The sequence below is a fragment of the Heptranchias perlo genome, chromosome 6 (genome assembly GCF_035084215.1).
Source record: "Heptranchias perlo isolate sHepPer1 chromosome 6, sHepPer1.hap1, whole genome shotgun sequence".
Taxonomy (NCBI): domain Eukaryota; kingdom Metazoa; phylum Chordata; class Chondrichthyes; order Hexanchiformes; family Hexanchidae; genus Heptranchias; species Heptranchias perlo.
Window position 1 is genome coordinate 3503313 of NC_090330.1, and position 20382 is coordinate 3523694.

Here is a 20382-nt window from a genome sequence, read left to right on the forward strand (position 1 = left end):
TAAGGTCCAAAGTCCTTCGTCTGAGCATGAAACCGCCGGTGTGTCCTGCATGTCATCATTCAGTGTTCCACGTGTCGTTCTGTGTCTCTCGTTCTCCCTGCCTTTTCAACGTTGCTCTGCCTTTGCCTTGCCCTTTGCCAAAGGAAAGCACAATTTGCGTTTGTTGTTCCCCTGTTTGGATAAGTGCTGCATTGATGCGTCTGTCCGGTTTCCGCTCAAGATGAGGTCATCTAACTTAGCTCAGGCCAGGGATAAGAACATAAGAAATAGGAGCAGGAGCAGGCCATTCGGCTCCTCGAGCCTGCTCCGCCATTCAATAAGATCATATGTAAGGAATCTTACAACACCAGGTTATAGTCCAACAGTTTTATTTGAAAATCAGAAGCTTTCGAAGCCTCCGAAAGCTTGTGATTTTCAAATAAAACTGTTGGACTATAACCTGGTGTTGTAAGATTCCTTACATTTGTCCACCCCAGTCCATCACCGGCATCTCCACATCATCAATAAGATCCACTTCCTGTCCAATCCCCATATCCCTTGATTCCAAAAATCTTTTGAGTCCAAAAATCTATCGATCTCAGTCTTGAATATACTCAACAACTGAGCATCCACAGCCCTCTGGGGTAGAGAATTCCAAAGATTCACAACCCTCTGAGTGAAGAAATTCCTCCTCATCGCAGTCCTAAATGGCCGACCTCTTATCCTGAGACTATGACCCCTAGATTTAGACTCTCCAGCCAAGGGAATCAATCTCTCAGCATCTACCCTGTCAAGCCCTCTTAGAATCTTATATGTTTCAAGGAGATCACCTCTCATTCTTCTAAACTCCAGAGAGTATAGGCCCATTCTACTCAATCTCTCCTCATAGGACAACCCTCTCATCCCAGGAATCAATCTAGTCTATCTCACATCCACAAGCGCTCGGCCCAGTAGAAGTCAATGGATAGGAAGCAGGAGAGAGAGCACTGGCTGATTTCTCCTCTCCCTTGCAACTTCTGAGACCAATTGTGGTCCTTCAGTTAGAATCATAGAATCATAGAATGGTTACAGCACAGAAGGAGGCCATTCGGCCCATGGAGCCCGTGCCCGCTCTCTGCAAGAGCAATCCAACTAGTTCCACTCCCCCATCCAAACCCCGTAGCCCTGATAATATTTTCCCTTCAAGTACTTATCCAATTCCCTTTCGAAGGCCACAATTGAATCTGCCTTCACCACCCCCTCGGGCAGCGCATTCCAGATCATAACCACCTGCTGCGTAAAAAAGTTTTCCCTCATGTCGCCTTTGGCTCTTTTGCCAGTTGCCTCTCAAGTGGAGACTATCTAACTCGGCTGAGGCCAGGGACTGAGCACCATACTATCCCGCCGTGCATGGCTCAATGCATTTCCTGGCAAGGCCACTCGGGGGGGGTGCTGGGCGTGAAACGTGGCAAAATAGCTTGACTATATTTAAGCAGAAGCAAGAAATACATAGAATTTACAGCACAGAAACAGGCCATTCGGCCCAAGTGGTCTATGCCGGTGTTTATGCTCCACACGAGCCTCCTCCCTCCCTACTTCATCTCACCCTATCAGCATATCCTTCTATTCCTTTCTCCCTCATGTGTTTATCTAGCTTCCCCTTAAATGTATCTGTACTATTCACCTCAACTACTCCTTGTGGGAGCGAGTTCCACATTCTCACCACTCCCTGGGTAAAGAAGTTTCTCCTGAATTCCCTATTGGAATTAAGAAACTGCTCCCTAGTGACTATCTTACATATATGGCCCCTTAGTTTTCGACTCCCTCGCAGGTGGAAACATCTTCTCTACGTCCACCCGATCAAACCCCCTTCGTAATTTTAAAGACCTGTTCATTCACTTCACATCCCTCTTCCATTTCCAGTGATGATGACATTGTCTTTGAGGATTTCGCTCGCCAGAGGCTGAAGGGATTGAAAGACGACAAAGATGAAGAAGAAGAAGGAGTGAATTCACCACAACTCAACGACCGATAAACCCAACCCCGAATCACTTAGAAACGCGGTGATTTTGGTACATGAAAGCTGCTGTAGTTTTTTTCTTTTTTCTTGTTTTTGTTTAAAAAAAAAACAAAACAGAGGCCTACGGATAAACTCGGGCCTAAAACTCAAAGGCTCAAAACAGTAGACTGGTGCAGCGATGATCTCAGTTCCTCCGCAGCCGCTTCAGAAGTTAAGGCCTCAGGCTCCAGGGCCCTCATCTAAGGGTTGCCAACCCTCCAGGATTGGCCCTGGAGTCTCCAGGAATTGAAGATTAATCTCCAGGACACTGCGAGCAAAAAAAACACCATTGGAGAAAAACCATAGAGACAGGCATTCAAAAAAATGGTGTGTTTTGTTTTTCATTTTCTTCCAACACTTTTGTTTATTAGCTATAGAAATATTGGAAATGGGATTAAAAAAAAAGGCCTGTTCGATTAAACTGAACCGTTGGAGGCAGGAGGCCTTGTGATGGAACCTCCAGCGAGATGTCCAACCAGAGGCCATAGATCTGAGGACAAGCTGAATATTTTCAACCGAAAGCAAACAATAAAACACAAGAAGCAAAAGTGCTCTGCAAACCATATCTTTATTAAAGCATGACATTGAATTATATAGAATGTACAGCACAGAAACAGGCCATTCGGCCCAACTGGTCTGTGCTGGTGTTTATGCTCCACACGAGCCTCCTCCCACCTTACTTTATCTCACCCTATCAGCACATCCTTCTATTCCTTTCTCCCTCATGTGTTTCTCTAGTTTCCCCTTAAATGTATCTATACTATTCGCCTGAACTACTCCTTGTGGGAGAGAGTTCCACATTCTCACCACTCTCTGGGTAAAGAAGTTTCTCCTGAATTCCCTATTGGATTTATTAGTGACTATCTTATATTTATAACCCCTAATTCTGGTCTCCCCCTACAAGTAGAAACATTTTCTCTTCGTCTACCCTATCCAACCCTTTCATAATCTTAAAGACCTCGATCAGGCCATTTTATTTCTGTTGTTTGCCAAACACTGTGTCAGAATGATGCAAAGATCAAGGCAAAACTCATCACTGGCCAATGAAAATGGCATAAGAACATCAGAACATAAGAAACAGGAGCAGGCCCCTCGAGCCTGCTCCGCCATTCAACAAGATCATGGCTGATCTTCTCCATCAACTCCATTTTCCTGCACCATCCCCATAATCCCTCAATGCCTTTAATATCTGGAAATCTACCGATCTCTGTTTTGAATGTACTCAACGACTGAGCCTCCACAGCCCTCCGGGGCAGAGAACTCCAAAGATTCACCACCCTCTGAGCGAAGAAATTTCTCCTCATCTCGGTCCTAACTGTGACCCCCTGGTCCGAGACTCCCCAGCCAGGAGTGACACTTGGCGCTACCTTCGCCCCTTTCCATCCGACCGTGACAGCCCGTGTTTGTTTAGAAGTTGAATCTTTTATGCGCACCGCATGTTATGTCGGGGTTGCCAACTCCGATTGGGAGTATTCCTGGAGGTTTCATCGCATGACCTCCCGCCCTCACTCTCTCGCCCCAATCAAACGGATTTTTTCTCCCCCCCCCCCCCATTTCCAGGACTTTTCCAACAAAACTGTTCAAAGAAAGTGGATAAAACACACAATTTTTTTTTTTCTCCCTGGGGATTTTGCTCACAACAGTGTCCAGGAGATTAATCCTTAATTCCTGAAGACTCGAGGACAATCCTGGAGGGTTGGCGACCCCCTAATGTTATGCCCGTTCCAAAATTCAAATTGATGCCAGTTCAAGTCAGTTTAAACGGGTTGTAACTGGAGTTGCAAACAGGTGCCTGCATTTCTGGTACCACAAATCGAGGTATTCTATAAACAAACGTCATAAAATGGTTGATCAATTTTGCCCTCTTCATTTTTCGACAAACATGTTTCCACAATCTGCACTGAAAGCCATTATTCACCGACTACACGTGACGCCATTGCTTTGAATATGATCTGCAGGCCTCCTCCCTCCTGCAAGGTAGCATTAAGGAGAGTCGAAGGTTAAATCTCATTCATGCGGCAATCCAGTTGGAAGCTTTTGATTGATACGAAAGAGCGAAGGTGGGAACGCACAGGCTCGTCTGACCAATACCCACTCACTTTTTGCCGTCCAGCTTCCCCCTCGAATTAGTCGTGGGTTTCCGCCTCCGTTGGTCCAATGGGTAGTCCGTTCCCGTGAAGTGGGAAAAGGGCCGTTTGGACCAGCAAGACCGTCCGTCCACAGGTAATGGACAACCTGCCCTCTCCCGGACTCCACCTCACCCATTTCGTACACGGAGGAAACAGTCTGCACAAATACTCCCTGAACCCTCAAAGATAATCAAGCAAAACTAAGTCATGTCCTGTAGAATATTTGATCATCTCAGTCTAACCTATCGCGGTAACTTAAATTCTCTGACTTTCAGTTTTAGTTGGCAGCCATCTTTGATCAGATGTTTAAAAGATCTCATTTAAGAAATGAAGATATGAACACACGAAATTGAGGGGCAGGAAAAGACCTGCTGGTCCATCAAGCTTGCCCCACACACCATGATGGCCGCACCATCATGAGTAAACACTTCCTGCCCTCCCCCGACCTCCCCCTCTCACAACCGACCCCGCTGCACCTCCCCTGACCTCCCTTTGCCTCCCCCACCTCACCGCTGCTGCCACAGTCCCTCCTACGGCCTCCTTCTCCCCCCCACTTCCCCCGCAGCCATGTAATCTCCTGGGAGAGGCCAAAAAAACAGAAAAAAAAAACCCAGGGCTAATAAGGGAAAAAATACACTGGAAAATTCCACTCCAACCCCTCCCCCCCCCCCCGCTCTCCCAGTCCAGGAGATCACATGGACTAAGTGTTATCTGTAAAGCCACTTACCTTCTATATGAGGCGATCGATTGATGGGCCAATATAGAGGGAGCTTTACTCTGTATCTAACCCGTGCTGTACCTGCCCTGGGAGTGTTTGATGGGACAGTGTAGAGGGAGCTTTACTCTGTATCTAACCCGTGCTGTACCTGCCCTGGGAGTGTTTGATGGGACAGTGTAGAGGGAGCTTTACTCTGTATCTAACCTGTGCTGTACCTGCCCTGGGAGTGTTTGATGGGACAGTGTAGAGGGAGCTTTACTCTGTATCTAACCCGTGCTGTACCTGCCCTGGGAGTGTTTGATGGGACAGTGTAGAGGGAGCTTTACTCTGTATCTAACCCGTGCTGTACCTGCCCTGGGAGTGTTTGATGGGACAGTGTAGAGGGAGCTTTACTCTGTATCTAACCCTGTACCTGCCCTGGGAGTGTTTGATGGGACAGTGTAGAGGGAGCTTTACTCTGTATCTAACCCTGTACCTGCCCTGGGAGTGTTTGATGGGGCAGTGTAGAGGGAGCTTTACTCTGAATCTAACCCTGTACCTACCCTGGGAGTGTTTGATGGGACAGTGTAGAGGGAGCTTTACTCTGTATCTAACCCGTGCTGTACCTGCCCTGGGAGTGTTTGATGGGACAGTGTAGAGGGAGCTTTACTCTGTATCTAACCCATGCTGTACCTGCCCTGGGAGTGTTTGATGGGACAGTGTAGAGGGAGCTTTACTCTGTATCTAACCCGTGCTGTACCTGCCCCCTGGGAGCACCTAACAGAACGGTGGAGGTGGAACTTTACATTTAACTCTTGCTTGTGCCCAATGTGGGAATACTTGACGCTAACACTGGATGCAAATCACGGAATAACTTGCCGTACCCCATCATCACTAACATTGACGCTCACACAAAAAAGTAAATCAAAACCTCGCTTTAAAAGATAAGTACTGGGCTTGATGTGAAGCAACATGAGATCACACTGTACCAGTCTATTATAAACTTAAAATAGTGCCATCTTTCTCACTTAGTGACAAGCTTAACGTTCACGATAGCATTGAGCATGCTGTGTTATGTTGGCTTTTCTATGTCCTATTAAGAGTAATGATGATTATAATTTGCTGCAGTTTGTGCCTAAGGACATGTAAAGACAGATTTTTGGTGGCTATACATTCCAGTAAGTAGACGGGTGACCAAAGTCAGATGTCGGCCATTTTTACAAAGAGGATTGTCCGTACAGGGAGTTGCCTTGCAATTAATGTGTTAACCGCACCGCCGTTGTACTGTACCTGCGTTATGTGACGACTTTCACGTTCAGATGACCAAGGAACGTTCGGGTGAATTCACTCAGTGGGGGTGGGTGGTGATATGACCCCCCTTGGCTCGATTCTCTGACCCACGTTCCCTTGAAGCATGGCTCCTCGCTGGGAGGGGGGCATGGGGGGGGTGGGTAGGGGGTGGTGAAATGGGTCTCGGCTGCTGGTCCAAAATTGACATGACAGCCAATGGGCAGCCTCTTACCATTCGCTTCATTGACTTATAGAATCATAGCAATGATACAACACAGGAGGAGGCCATTCGGCCCATCGTGCCTGAGCCGGCTCTGTGAAAGAGCTATCCAATTAGTCCCACTCCCCCCTTGCTCTTTCCCCATAGCCCTGCAAATTGTTTCCTTTTCAAGTATTTATCCAATTCCCTTTTGAAAGTTACTATTAAATCTGCTTCCACCGCCCTTTCAGGCAGCGCGTTCCAGATCATAACAACTCGCCGCCTAAAATCATTTCTCCTCATCTCCGCTCACCCTCCCACTGGCGTTTTCGCCGATTATTTTGAATCTGTGCCCTCTTCAATGGGAAGGAAAATTGGGCGGGATGTAAAACTGGCTTCCGATTGGCTAATGCCCATTTTGAGCCACCGCCCAAGGACCAATTCCCCTTCTCCCTCCCCTCCCCCAGCAAATCTACCCGGCAACAATATGGGTGTGAGAGCTTTGAAGTGACCGAGCTTCAATTACCCGACCAGATGTGTTTATACGCTCATTGACTTGCGAAATGACGGTTCAAGATAATTGCTGTTTATTCCGTATAACAAAATAGCATTTCTCCCTCTCCGATCTTCTCCCCATCTCCCCTACTTCCTGATGAAGTATGTTCCAAGGGCATCGGGTGCCCCTCTCCCCTCACCACCCCCCCACCCCCCCCCGGTAGTTCCTCCCAACTAGCTGGTCTTAACTTGTGAGGCCGGCCGATGATGGGTAACGGGCTGCTTAGGTTGTGGAGGACGTCTCACCTGAACTGAATCCTGTCCTCCCCAATGCCCACGTTGGCAGGAAGCCAATGGCCGGTGAGCAGGAGTGGGAACCTTGTCCCATTTTCCTAGCTAGCCCAGGGGCGGTGACGGGGGTTGTAGTTCCGTGCCTCGTGTGTCAGTGCCTCTCTCGTAGTTCTTCTGTTGTAAGCCTCCCCTTGGCCGAGCAGCCCTGACTGAGGTGGGAGGCTGAGACCCTCCCGATTTGCACTGCACAGGGCGGTGTATTCACCCACTGAGCCATCAGCACACCTATGGCTGGACCTTCTTTCTTGGCTCACATTCATCACTCGAAGCTCCCTTATACACTCCTTCCGTTCACAGCCTCTGCACTATCTCCTTCAACACAGGGGCAGAGGATGGAGCAGTAGAAGTGACCTTAGTTGCTGCATCTACAGCTTGTTGTTGTTATTAACACCCTCAGCTCAAATGTCTAAGGACTGAGATGGAGGGTGTTGAAAATTAATTTGTGCATCCACGTTTTAGGGACTAGGCTCCTGGCAACAGATCAAGTTCTTCACACCTGTGAAATGCATCAGTGATGGAACCAAATGTTGTTTTCTCATTCCATCATTTCTTAACTCTTGCCTTAACCCTAAAACTAACCCTAACACTAACCCTAACACTAACCCTAATCCTAGCCCTAACCGACTCTAACACTAATCAACACTAACACTAACCCAAACACTAATCAACACTAACACTGACCAACACGAACACTAACCCGAACACTGACCAACACTAACACTAACATGAACCAACACTAAGACTATCCAACACTAACACTAATACTAATCAACACTAACACTAATACTAATACTAACACTAACCAACACTAACACTAACACTAACCCTAACACTAATCAACACTAACACTGACCAACACTAACACTGACCAACACTAACACTGACCAACACGAACACTAACCAACACGAACACTAACATGAACCAACACTAAGACTATCCAACACTAACACTAATACTAATCAACACTAACACTAATACTAATACTAACACTAACCAACACTAACACTAACACTAACCCTAACACTAATCAACACTAACCCTAACACTAATCAACACTAACACTAATACTAATCAACACTAACACTAACACTAATACTAACACTAACCAACACTAACACTAACCCTAACACTAATCAACACTAACACTAATACTAATCAACACTAACACTAATACTAACACTAACGCTAACCCTAACACTAATCAACACTAACACTAATACTAACACTAACCAACACTAACACGAACCCTAACACTAATCAACACTAACACTAACCAACACTAACACGAACCCTAACACTAATCAACACTAACCCTAACACTAATCAATACTAACACTAACACTAACCAACACTAACACTAACACTAACACTAACCAACACTAACACTAACTAACCTAACCCTAACACAATCACTATCCAGAGCTACAAGTGAAGCGTAAGCCGGACATTACGTTTATTGTTTAAGGGGAGCAGGAGAGGGGGAACAATGACCGATGATAAATTATTTTCATTAAAAGTCAAGTCATCGGAAGTGAATTCCTGCTCTAACTTCAGCGGAAGATCCGGGTAATCCCGTCCCGGAGAAACGATGGGGAGAAATCCCCGCGGAAACTCAACCCCGTGGTGTCTAACTCCCTGCGAGTGCAGGTTTCTGACAGATTGTCCACCGTAACTCAGCGCCCAGGCAGACCTTCCGTACAGTATGTTGGTGCGATCGGGACCAACTGATTGAATGAACTCAAAGGACATTGTATTTTAATGACTGTCCTTAGCCAGTTTGAAGCTCCATTAGCAGTATTATTACTATTAATAACTTAACCTTAATTTTTATTAATGGAATAAATAATGCCTTTTTATTTATTATGCAGATAGACTTTGTGTGATTCATGTTTGATAATACAATATGTATTAGTATTTATGAATTCCGATGTTAGACTCTATATGCCAATTGGACAGTTTTAACTTGGACGTGCTGTATTTTTGTACGCTGGAGACTCAGTACCATTCACTAATGTTGCCTCTCTGTTTTCTCCGTGGTTTTAATGAACTGTGATGTACTAAACCTCTTTGAAGTATAAATAAATGATTATAGTTTATCTAAGACAATCTTCATTTGGTGTGGGCTGTGGTCTCTTAACCGTCCAGTTCCCTCTCGGGCCGGGTGGCAGCTCTGCGTCCAGTTCTGGGCGCCCAGACACGGGGTCGGGACGGACACTCGGACGCTGCAAGGCAGCGAGAAGAAGCACAACGAGTTTCATCTCCTCCCCCCACCACCCCACCTCCAACCCCTCCCCAAGTGTCTGGGGTCATGAGGAAAGACCGGAGAGACGCGGGCTCTTCAACCGTGAAATGAGACATCTTTTACAAGATTGTAAACGGTGTGGTGAGTCATTTTTAAGATAAACTGTGAGAGTAGAACAAAGAGGGACACAGTAAAAGGCGAAGCTAGAGTGGATGTGGGAACTTTCGTCCTCACGCAAAGAGTCAGCAACATGTGGGATGGACTCCCAGATGCAGCAATGGAAGCAAAATCCCTGGAATCATTTAAGATTGGATGCTGCACAGAATCATAGAACCATACAATGGCCCTTCGGCCCATCGTGCCTGGGCCGACCCGATGAAAGGGCTATCCAATTAGTCTCACGTCCCCCCCACCTTTTCCCATAGCCTGCAAATTTTTCCTTTTCAAGATTTTACCCAATTCCCTTTTGAAAGGAGAATGGGGGAACTCTCTGGGTAGATGAGCTGAGATTTGCCGAGTTTTGTGATCTTGGCAAACTAATGCGAGCCATATTGGGCAATGGGTAATTTTGGTGGACCAGCCGAATTACCCGTTGTGCAGTAAGTCAGAAGATAGGCCATTTTATAACGATCAGGGCATCATTTCACGTGATGCCCGCTGTATTAATCTGCTGCTAAGATGGAGTTTGTGCTTCCAGCTTGGTGCCTCGTTTGACTGATGTGTCGTTAAGAGGGCGAGGACTATAGGGATGGAGCCCTCTTTCCGATGCAGACTCTTGTCTAGTGAGTTTCCATGCTAGGAGTGCATGGTCCTTGTCTCTCATTATGGCCACAGGGCCTAACTGTTGTTAATAAGGGTATCTAGAGGTAAATTGGAAGAACATAAGAACATAAGAAATAGGAGCAGGGGTAGGCCATACGGCCCCTTGAGCCTGCTCCGCCATTCAATCAGATCATGGCTGATCTTCGACCTCAACTCCACTTTCCCGCCCGATCCCCATATCTCTTGTTTCCCCTAGAGTCCAAAAACCTATCCATCTCAGCCTTGAATATATTCAATGACTCAGCATCCACTGCCCTCTGGGATAGAGAATTCCAAAGATTCACAACCCTCCTCATCTCAGTCTTAAATGGCCGACCCCTTATCCTGAGACTGTGTCCCCTGGTTCTAGACTCTCCAGCCAGGGGAAAATACCTCTCAGCATCTACCCTGTCAAGCCCCCTCAGAATCTTATGCGTTTCAATGAGATCACCTCTCATTCTTCTAAACTCCAGAGGGAGCTAAATGACTCCTCCCCAAAGGCAGAAAAACCAACAGGAAATGACTGGCTTTCTTTTTATTAAGTTTTTTCTTGCCATTACTACAAAGTGAGGCACTTGGAAGTGTGGTTCTGAAGTGTGAGGGGCTCACAGCTTATATATGTGGATAGAACGGACAGAAGGCTGAATGACCTTTCACCTCTCGGACCTGGGTTCAAATCCAGCCCAAGGCTGATAGGATAAAAGTCTCCAAAATGGACATGTGCCTTAGAGGGTTACACACTACGACGTAATGACTGTCAGCCATCAGAACCAAACTGGTTGATTCCATTGTTACAAATGAAAATTGGTAATACATCTGAGTGAGACAAGCCTCGTAGGAGATGGTTTTGGATTTGGGCCAGTAATTAGCTATCATCTTAGGTGCTATGGGGGTGCTCACTAAAATATCCAACATTGCTAGCTGGCAAACCAAGTAATACATTGGGATATGGAGACGCTGCTCCACTTTGATCATCAGAATGGTGGTAGCATTTGCCGCCAGTGTTGAGATGTAGACAACCAGGACAAGAAGGAAGGGGAAAGGGTGTAGCTCACCTTCCTTGGTAAATCCAGAAGGGACAAATTCAGAAGGATGAATAAAGCTGCGATTGGTGTTTCCCAACGTAGGCCAGCTTCTCAATGTGACGGTGGAACTAGGAAGGAACAATCAGAAGAAAAGGAATAAGATTATTTTTGGCCAGCTGGGTGTTGGAAAACTCATCATCGAGTTTAAGCGACTTCAAAAGAAGCTACTGAGAAACCTACAGTTCTGATGCCCTGCTATTCTCTCTCAGTAGGAGTATTCCCTGGGTCCAGGGAACATAGGAGCAGATTGCCAAGGCTTTGGGAACTCACCCCCCGCAAGAACTTTGACTTTTGTCAATGCATTTGCAGGTGTACATCTGGACTTCAACCAACTAATATTCATAGAGGAAAGAAAGAGTTTGTGTTAATATAATGCCTTTCACATCCTCAGTACATCCCAAAGCACTTCACAATCAATGAGTTATTTCTGAAGTGTAGTCACTGTTGTTCTGTAGGAAATGATGATCAACCAATAATGATTTCTGTGTGACATTATCAGTGAACGTCTATTGGTTTAACAAAAAAACCCCAGAAACTACTAGAAATTCAGAGAATGATAGGTTCATGTTTTTGGCTTGACTCCTCATCAGATATCCAGCGTTTGCTTTGTTAAAAATTAACATTTTAATTATAGTCCTATGTTTTACAAATTATATTGTGTTTGGGTAAGTGTCAGCCGTGGCTCAGTTGGTGGCATTCTTGCCTCCGATTTAAAAGTTTGTGGGTTCAATCCTCATTCCAGAGACTTGAGCTCAAAGTCTAGTTGGACACATCCCGGTGTCAGTGCCGAGGGAGAGCTGCACTGTCGGAGGTGCTGTCTTTCAGATGAGATGTTAAACCGAGGCCCCGTCTGCTCTCTCAGGTGGATGTAAAACATCCCCACGGCCACTATTTGAAGAAGAGCAAGAGAGTTCTCCCCGGTGTCCTGGGCCAATATTTGTCCCTCAACCAACATCACTAAAACATCTGGTCATTTATCACATTGCTGTTTGTGGGATCTTGCTGTGCGCAAATTGGCTGCCGCGTTTCCCTACATTATAACAGTGACCACACTTCAAAAGTACTTCATTGGCCGTATGGAGCTTCGGGACGTCCTGAGGTGGTGAAAGGTGCTATAGAAATGCAAGTCTTTACTTTTGTGAGTTAATCACTGCCATCTATATTGACCAATAAATCTCCTCCTGCACTGTCTCAATTAACCTAAGTGCTTGTGACTCAAAATTATTTTTTTTAAATTTCAACTTTCTCTACTCTCCTAAACGCCCTGCGTGTACAATGTCATCTTTCCAAGCTACCTTCTAATTCCCTCTTCGAATACTTTATGGATTCTGCTTCAACAGAATTCCAAATCCTTCCATGGGAATAACCTTCCTCTGCTGAAACGTCCCTGATCCTGAGATCTTGCTCCTACAATCCCAGGGCGGGCAATGGTTTTTTCTTTCAATGGCAAAGGATATTTGGAAGTTATTCCGCTGAAAAAATACAAGTATCAAGAGGAGAGGAGGAAGAAAATGCCTTAAACTCTTACCTGATGCATCTGCAAAACGGACAGTTATTTTCTGAGGACGTGCATGATTTTGTATCGTCCAGGACCTTCCCGAGTGAGTGGGATGTGACGCTGTGAGGTGTTGTTCTCGTTCCCACTTCTCCTTTGAGAATCCACATGATTGCACAAGTGGGAAAAGTGAATGGATGACACCAGGGACTTGTTCACCAGGGGACACTATTATTGGTGGAATGGTTAATTGACTGTAGACATGTAGGTCAGCAGCGAGGGAAATTATAACTGTCAAATTAAGCCACGAGATTTTCATAGAATCATAGAATGATGCCGCACAGAAGGAGGCCATTCGGCCCATCATGCCTGTGCCGGCTCTTTGAAAGAGCTATCCAATTAATACCATTCCCCTGCCCTTCCCCAACAGCCTTACAAATTTTTCCTCTTCAAGTATTTATCCAATTCCCTTTTGAAAGTTATTATTGAATCTGCTTCCACCGCCCTTTCAGGCAGCGCATTCCAGATCAGAACAACTCGCTGCGTAAAAAAATTCTCTTCATCTCCCCTCTGGTTCTTTTGACGATCACCTTAAATCTGTGTCCTCTGGTTACTGCCACTGAAAACAGTTTCTCCTTATTTACTCTACCAAAACCCTTCATGATTTTGAACACCTCTATCAAATCTCCCCTTAACCTTCTCTGTTCCAAGGAGAACAATCCCAGCTTCTCCAGTCTCTCCACGTAACTGAAGTCCCTCATCCCTGGTACCACTCTGGTAAATCTCCCCTGCATCCTCCCTAAAGTGTGATGTCTAGAATTGAACACAATACTACAGCCGGGGCTTAGCCAGTGTTTTACAAAGGTTTAGCGTAACTTCCTTGTTTTTGTACTCTACGCCTCTATTAATAAAGCCCAGGATCCCATATGCTTTTTTAACAGTTTTCTCAACTTGTCCTGTCACTTCCAAAGATTTGTGTACATTCACACCCAGGTCTTTTTGTTCCTGCAACCCCTTTAAAATTACACCATTTCATTTATGTTGCCTCTCCTCATTCTTCCCCTCAAAATATATCACTTCGCACTTCCCAGTGTTAAATTTCATCTGCCATGTGTCTGCCCATTTCACCAGTCTGTCTATGTCCTCCTGAAGTGTGTTACTATCCTCCTCACTAAAATTATACCCTCTACACCCAAATCCAGGTCATTAATATATATCAAAAAGAGCAGTGGTCCTAATACTGACCCCTGGGGAACACCACTATATACTTCCCTCCAGTCTGAAAAACAACCGTTCACCACCACTCTCTGCTTTCTGTCTCTTAGCTAATATTGTATCCATGCTACCACTGTCCCTTTAATCCCAAGGGTTTCAGTAGCAAATATTTGACAACAGTTAAGAGATTGTGTACAGAAAATAAAAGTTAACTTCAACATAGCTTCATATTTTATTCTTTCTCTCCATTAGGCAGCTTTTTCAGTTATTACATAGACTTCCATGAACAGAAACAGGCCATTCGGCCCAACTGATCCATGCTGGTGTTTATGCTCCACACGAGCCTCCTCCCACCCAACCTCATCTCACCCTATCAGCATATCCTTCTATTCCTTTCTCCCTCATGTGTTTATCCAGCTTCCCCTTAAATGTATCTACACTATTCACCTCAACCACTCCCTGTGGCAGCGAGTTCCACATTCTCACCACTCTCTGGGTAAAGAAATTTCTCCTGAATTCCGTATTGGATTTACTAGTGACTACCTTATATTTATGACCTCCTAGTTTTGGACTCACCCACAAGTGGAAACATCTTCTCTACGTCTCCCCGATCGAACCCCTTCATAATTTTAAAGACCTCTATCAGGTCACCCCTCAGTCCTATCTTTTCTGGAGAAAAAAGCCCCAGCATGTTCAATTTTTCCTGATAGGTATAACCTTTAAGTTCTGGTATCATCCTAGTAAATCTTTTTTGGACCTTCTCCAGTGCCTCTATATCCTTTCGATAATAAGGAGACCAGGACTGTGCACTGTACTCCAAGTGTGGTCTATCCCAATGATATCCATTTCTGTCAATTAATATAGATAAGATAGAGTTCCAAGCTCCTACTCCTGGTGCACTGGGTAAATGCAGGATTGTGAGACTGAGTTATACAGACAAGGGAAGGGCCTGTTTCAGGCTGTGTTGCCAACTGATTGCAACTTAACCAACAACGGAGGCAATGCAATCAGCATCTGCATTTTTGGACTAGGGAGGAAGAATATTGTCTTCTGATCTCAACGCAACAAACCCTATTTCTCATGTTCTGATGGGAAAGTGGGGTTGAGGTCGAAGATCAGCCACGATCTGATTAAATGGGGGAGCAGGCTCGGGGGGGCCGAATGGCCTACTCCTGCTCCTATTTCTGATGTATCATCTAGGTTCAGGGCATGAAAAGCCATGGGTGAAGCATCTCAAAGCTTCCAGCATCTTTGAAACGATAGCTGAGTCCACAAGAGGGTTGAGCCTCACACAAGTAAGAGGGTAAAAATATACACTAGAAAAGGAAAAATTTGCGGGCCTACAGGGAAACGTTGTTTGATAACTCTCCTGCAAAGCACCTTTGGACATTTTACCACGTTAAAGGCGCTATATGAATGCAAGTTGTTGTTGTCGTTGAGAGATGGAGCTTTAATGACCGGAGCACTGCTGTAACAAGTCCGGCCTAGGTTATCTGCTCAAGTGCTGGAGCGAGGCTTGAAACCGCAAGGTTTCGCTGGAAGGTGAGCAAGTGTCAGCCCTGGCTCAGTGGGTAGCACCCTCCCCTCTGAGCCAGTAGGTCGTGGGTTTAAATCCCGCTCCAGAGACTTGAGCGTAAAATCCAGGCTGGCAATCCCAGTGCGGTACTGAGGGAGCGCTGCACTGTCGGAGGTGCCGTCCTTCGGCTGAGACGTTGAACCGGGGCCCCGTCTGCCCCCTCAGGCTGATATAAAAGGTTCCGTGGCACTATTTTGAAGAAGAGCAGGGGAGTTCTCTCCGGTGTCCTGGGGCCAATATTTATCCCTCAATCAACATCAATTAAAAAAACAGATTATCTGGTCAATATCACCTTGCTGTTTGTGGGATCTTGCTGTGCGCGAACTGGCTGCCGCGTTTCCTACGTTACGACAGTGACTACACTTCAAAAGTACTTCATTGGCTGTAAAGCGCTTTGGGACGTCCTGAGGTCGTGAAAGTCACTATATAAATGCAAGTCTTTCTTTTCTTTTCTCTTTATGCGTGAACGTGAAGTAATTGAGAGAATTTTTTTTTTTAAGTAGGCTGATTATACGAATTTCTCCGACGGGTCATCGACCTGAAACGTTAACTCTTGTTTCTTGCTCCACAGATGCTGCCTGACTTGCTGAGTGCTTCTTATTATTATTCTTTCTGAATTCCTCCATTAGGTGGCACCAAGACACAAATTATACTTCATGTGGTCGAAACAAGCAAGCTTTCACTTTATTAACACTGGATCAGTGTTGTCCAATACATTAACTACTAGTCACAGGTGGCTCTTTGGGCATCGCGGCCTGCCTAAAGGCATATGTGATCAGTAAATAAAAAATGTAATAACAGACACAGTCGTTGGGTGTGCGATCTCAATCCTCGTATTCTCACGGCGGATGAATGTGAAATTTTTTGTGCGTTTGTTGAAAAGCAGAGTGAGGGAGGGTTTTTTTTTTGATTGTTGTGAGTGCTTCACTTCCTTGCTTACTGAACGGTGCTACGTTTTTGTCCAGTAAATATACACGTGTGTGAGGTGCATTTACCTGTTTTGTGCGTACGGCATTTTCTGCTAAAATTAGTAGCAACGTCTGTGGCTAGTCAGCGATTTCTATTGGACCACGCTGGGTGAGATTTTCCAGGTCCACACCCAGCGCGAGCGCGGATCGGAACGGCATGTGCAGCAGGCCCGCCATTGTCCCGCACAGCCTTTCCACCATCTACAAGGCACAAGTCAGGAGTGTGATGGAATACTCTCCACTTGCCTGGATGAGTGCAGCTCCAACAACACTCAAGAAGCTCGACACCATCCAGGACAAAGCAGCCCGCTTGATTGGCACCCCATCCACCACCCTAAACATTCACTCCCTTCACCACCGGCGCACTGTGTCTGCAGTGTGCACCATCCACAGGATGCACTGCAGCAACTCGCCAAGGCTTCTTCGACAGCACCTCCCAAACCCGCGACCTCTCCCACCTAGAAGGACAAGGGCAGCAGGCACATGGGAACAACACCACCTGCACGTTCCCCTCCAAGTCGCACACCATCCCGACTTGGAAATATATCGGCCGTTCCTTCATCGTCGCTGGGTCAAAATCCTGGAACTCCCTTCCTAACGGCACTGTGGGAGAACCTTCACCACACGGACTGCAGTGGTTCAAGAAGGCGGCTCACCACCACCTTCTCAAGGGCAATTAGGGATGGGCAATAAATGCCGGCCTCGCCAGCAACGCCCACATCCCGTGAACAAATTAAAAAAAAACACTCGTGGCCGGACAGGGACTTTTGAAAATCTACCCTCCGACAATTAAAACAAATAAGAAACAGTCTGCGCCTTCTGAACAGAGTTGGCAAAAGTGGCAGCTGAGGAATGTTCAGGAGCAGTCGGGTTTACAGCTTCTTGAATGACCTGAAAGAGAAAGTTTCTGACAGTAATTACGGCAGCTTTGAAGTTTCATTTCCAAAGGTCAAGTCGGTCTCTTTAAAGGATGTGGAGAGGAAGGTCGAAGGTCACCGACTGGAAAGGTTAACCCTACATTTCCCTCTCCACAGCTGTTGCCTGACCGACTGAGTGTTTCCGGCATTTTCTGTTTTAATTTCAGATTTTTGCTTTTTCTTTTACTTCAAAGGATGTAATTGTTTTTTCCTGATGACCATTCACAACCATTTTATTGGATGAAAAGTGTGAAATTACATGATTCCATTATTGTACACAGCATTTTTATATATATATATATATATTATTCCCTGGCCACAAACTCCAACCCTCTCCCTGGCCGCTGTCTGAGGCTGAACCAGACCGTTCACAACCTCGACCTCCTATTTGACCCTGAGATGAGCTTCCGACCACATATCCACTCCATCACCAAGACCGCCTACTTCCACCTCCGTAACATCGCCCGTCTCCGCCCCTGCCTCAGCTCATCTGCTGCTGAAACCCTCATCCGTGCCTTTGTTACCTCTAGACTGGACTATTCCAATGCTTTCCTGGCCGGCCTCCCACCTTACACCCTCTGTAAACTTTAGCTCATCCAAAACTCTGCTGCCCCGTATCCTAACTCGCACCAAGTCCCGTTCACCCATCACCCCCTGTGCTCGCTGACCTACATTGGCTCCCGGTCCGGGAACGCCTCGATTTTAAGATTCTCATCCTTGTTCAAATCCCTCCATGGCCTCACCCCTCCCTATCTCTGTAACCTCCTCCAGCCCTACAACCCCCGAGATCTCTGCGCTCCTCCAATTCTGGCCTTTTGTGCATCCCTGATTTTAATCGCTCCACCATTGGCGGCCGTGCCTTCAGCTGCCTAGACCCTAAGCTCTGGAATTCCCTCCCTAAACCTCTCCGCCTCTCTCTCCTCCTTTAAGACGTTCCTTAAAACTCTTTGACCAAGCTTTTGGTCACCTGTCCTAATATCTCCTTTTGTGGCTCGGTGTCAAATTTTGTTTGATAATCGCTCCTGTGAAGCACCTTGGGACGTTTTACTACGGTAAAGGTGCTATATAAATGCAGGTTATTGCTGTTATATGTAACTTAAACATGTTATTTTCAGTACACGAATTTTTCCCTTCTGATTTTCTTTCCACCTCTCTCGGAGGCCCTCAGTCACCCCAGGATACAGTTCCCTGTCACTGACTGTTCTCACCCAATCACCAGTTCTTCATTTGTGAGCCTACTGTTGCTATTTGACCACGAGGATGAAGCGGGCACTTCATGTTTGGGCTCTCTCTCTATTTCTGTCTCTGTTTCTCTGGGTGTATCTGTGTGTGTGTGTGAGCTTCTTTCTGTCTCTAGCTCTCCATGTCTCACTCTCCATTCCTATCCTTCTGCATATGATTCTCTCTCTCTCTATCCCTGTCTCTCTGTGTGTCTCTCCCTCTTTCCCTCTCTGTGTGTCTCTCCCTCTATCTCTCTCTATCCCTGTCTCTCTCTCTCTCTATCCCTGTGTCTCACTCTCTCTCCCTCTATCCCTGTCTCTCTCTCTCTCTTTCCCTGTGTCTCACTCTCTCTCTATCCCTGTGTCTCACTCTCTCTATCCCTGTCTCACTCTCTCTCTATCCGTCTCACTCTCTCTCTATCCCTCTATCCCTGTGTCACTCTCTCTATCTTTGTCTCCGTTTATGTGTGTCTCCCTCTATCCCTGAATATCTGTGTCTCTCTCTCCATCCCTGTCTCTCTCTCACTCTCTCTATCTATCCCTGTGTCTATCTCTCTCTCTCTATCCATCTATCCCTGTGTGTGTCTCTCTCTCTATCCCTGTGTGTGTGTCTCTCTCTATCCCTGTGTCTCTCTCTCTCTCTCTCTATCCCTGTGTCTCTCTCTCTCTCTCTCTATCCCTGTCTCTCTCTCTCTCTCTCTCTATCCCTGTCTCTCTCTCTCTCTCTCTATCCCTGTCTCTCTCTCTCTCTCTCCCTATCTATCCCTGTCTCTCTCTCTCCCTCTCCCTATCTATCCCTGTCTCTCTCTCCCCCTATCTATCCCTGTCTCTCTCTCTCTCTCTCTCTCCCTGTGTGTGTCTCTCCCTCTCCCTGTGTGTCTCTCTCTCTCCCTGTGTCTCTCTCTCTCCCTGTATCTCTATCTCTCTCTATCCCTGTGTGTGTCTCTCTCTCTATCTGTGTCTCTCTCTCACTCTCTCTATCCGTCTCTCTCTCACTCTCTCTCTCTATCCCTGTCTCTCTCTCTCTCACTCTCTATCCCTGTCTCTCTCTCACTCTCTCTCCCTGTCTCTCTCTCTATCCCTGTCTCTCTCTCTCTGTGTCTCTCTCTCTATCCCTGTCTCTCTCTCTCTCCCTGTGTCTCTCTCTCTATCCCTGTGTCTCTCTCTCTATCCCTGTGTCTCTCTCTCTATCCCTGTGTCTCTCTCTCTATCCCTGTGTCTCTCTCTCTATCCCTGTCTCTCTCACTCTCTCTCCCTGTGTCTCTCACTCTCTCTCCCTGTGTCTCTCTCTCTATCCCTGTCTCTCTCACTCTCTCTCCCTGTCTCTCTCACTCTCTCTCCCTGTCTCTCTCACTCTCTCTCCCTGTCTCTCTCTCACTCTCTCTATCTATCCCTGTCTCTCTCTCACTCTCTCTATCTATCCCTGTCTCTCTCTCACTCTCTCTATCTATCCCTGTCTCTGTCTCTATCCCTGTCTCTCTCTCTCTCCCTGTGTGTCTCTCTCTATCCCTGTCTCTCTCTCTCTCTGTGTCTCTCTCTCTATCCCTGTCTCTCTCTCTATCCCTGTGTCTCTCTCTCTATCCCTGTGTCTCTCTCTCTATCCCTGTGTCTCTCTCTCTATCCCTGTGTCTCTCTCTCTCTCTCTATCCCTGTCTCTCACTCTCTCTCCCTGTCTCTCTCACTC

General features: G+C 46.3%; 1 protein-coding gene across 1 annotated transcript in view; it reads left to right on the forward strand.

Moving 5' to 3' along the window:
* LOC137322431 (beta-arrestin-1) overlaps positions 1–2715 on the forward strand; it is a 32802-nt gene extending 30087 nt beyond the window's left edge. Inside the window, exon 11 of the mRNA XM_067985352.1 lies at positions 1882–2715. Within this exon, the coding sequence (XP_067841453.1) occupies positions 1882–1993 (112 nt within the window). The 3' untranslated portion in view covers positions 1994–2715. The remainder of the gene's footprint in view (positions 1–1881) is intronic.
* Positions 2716–20382: the final 17667 nt, after the last annotated feature.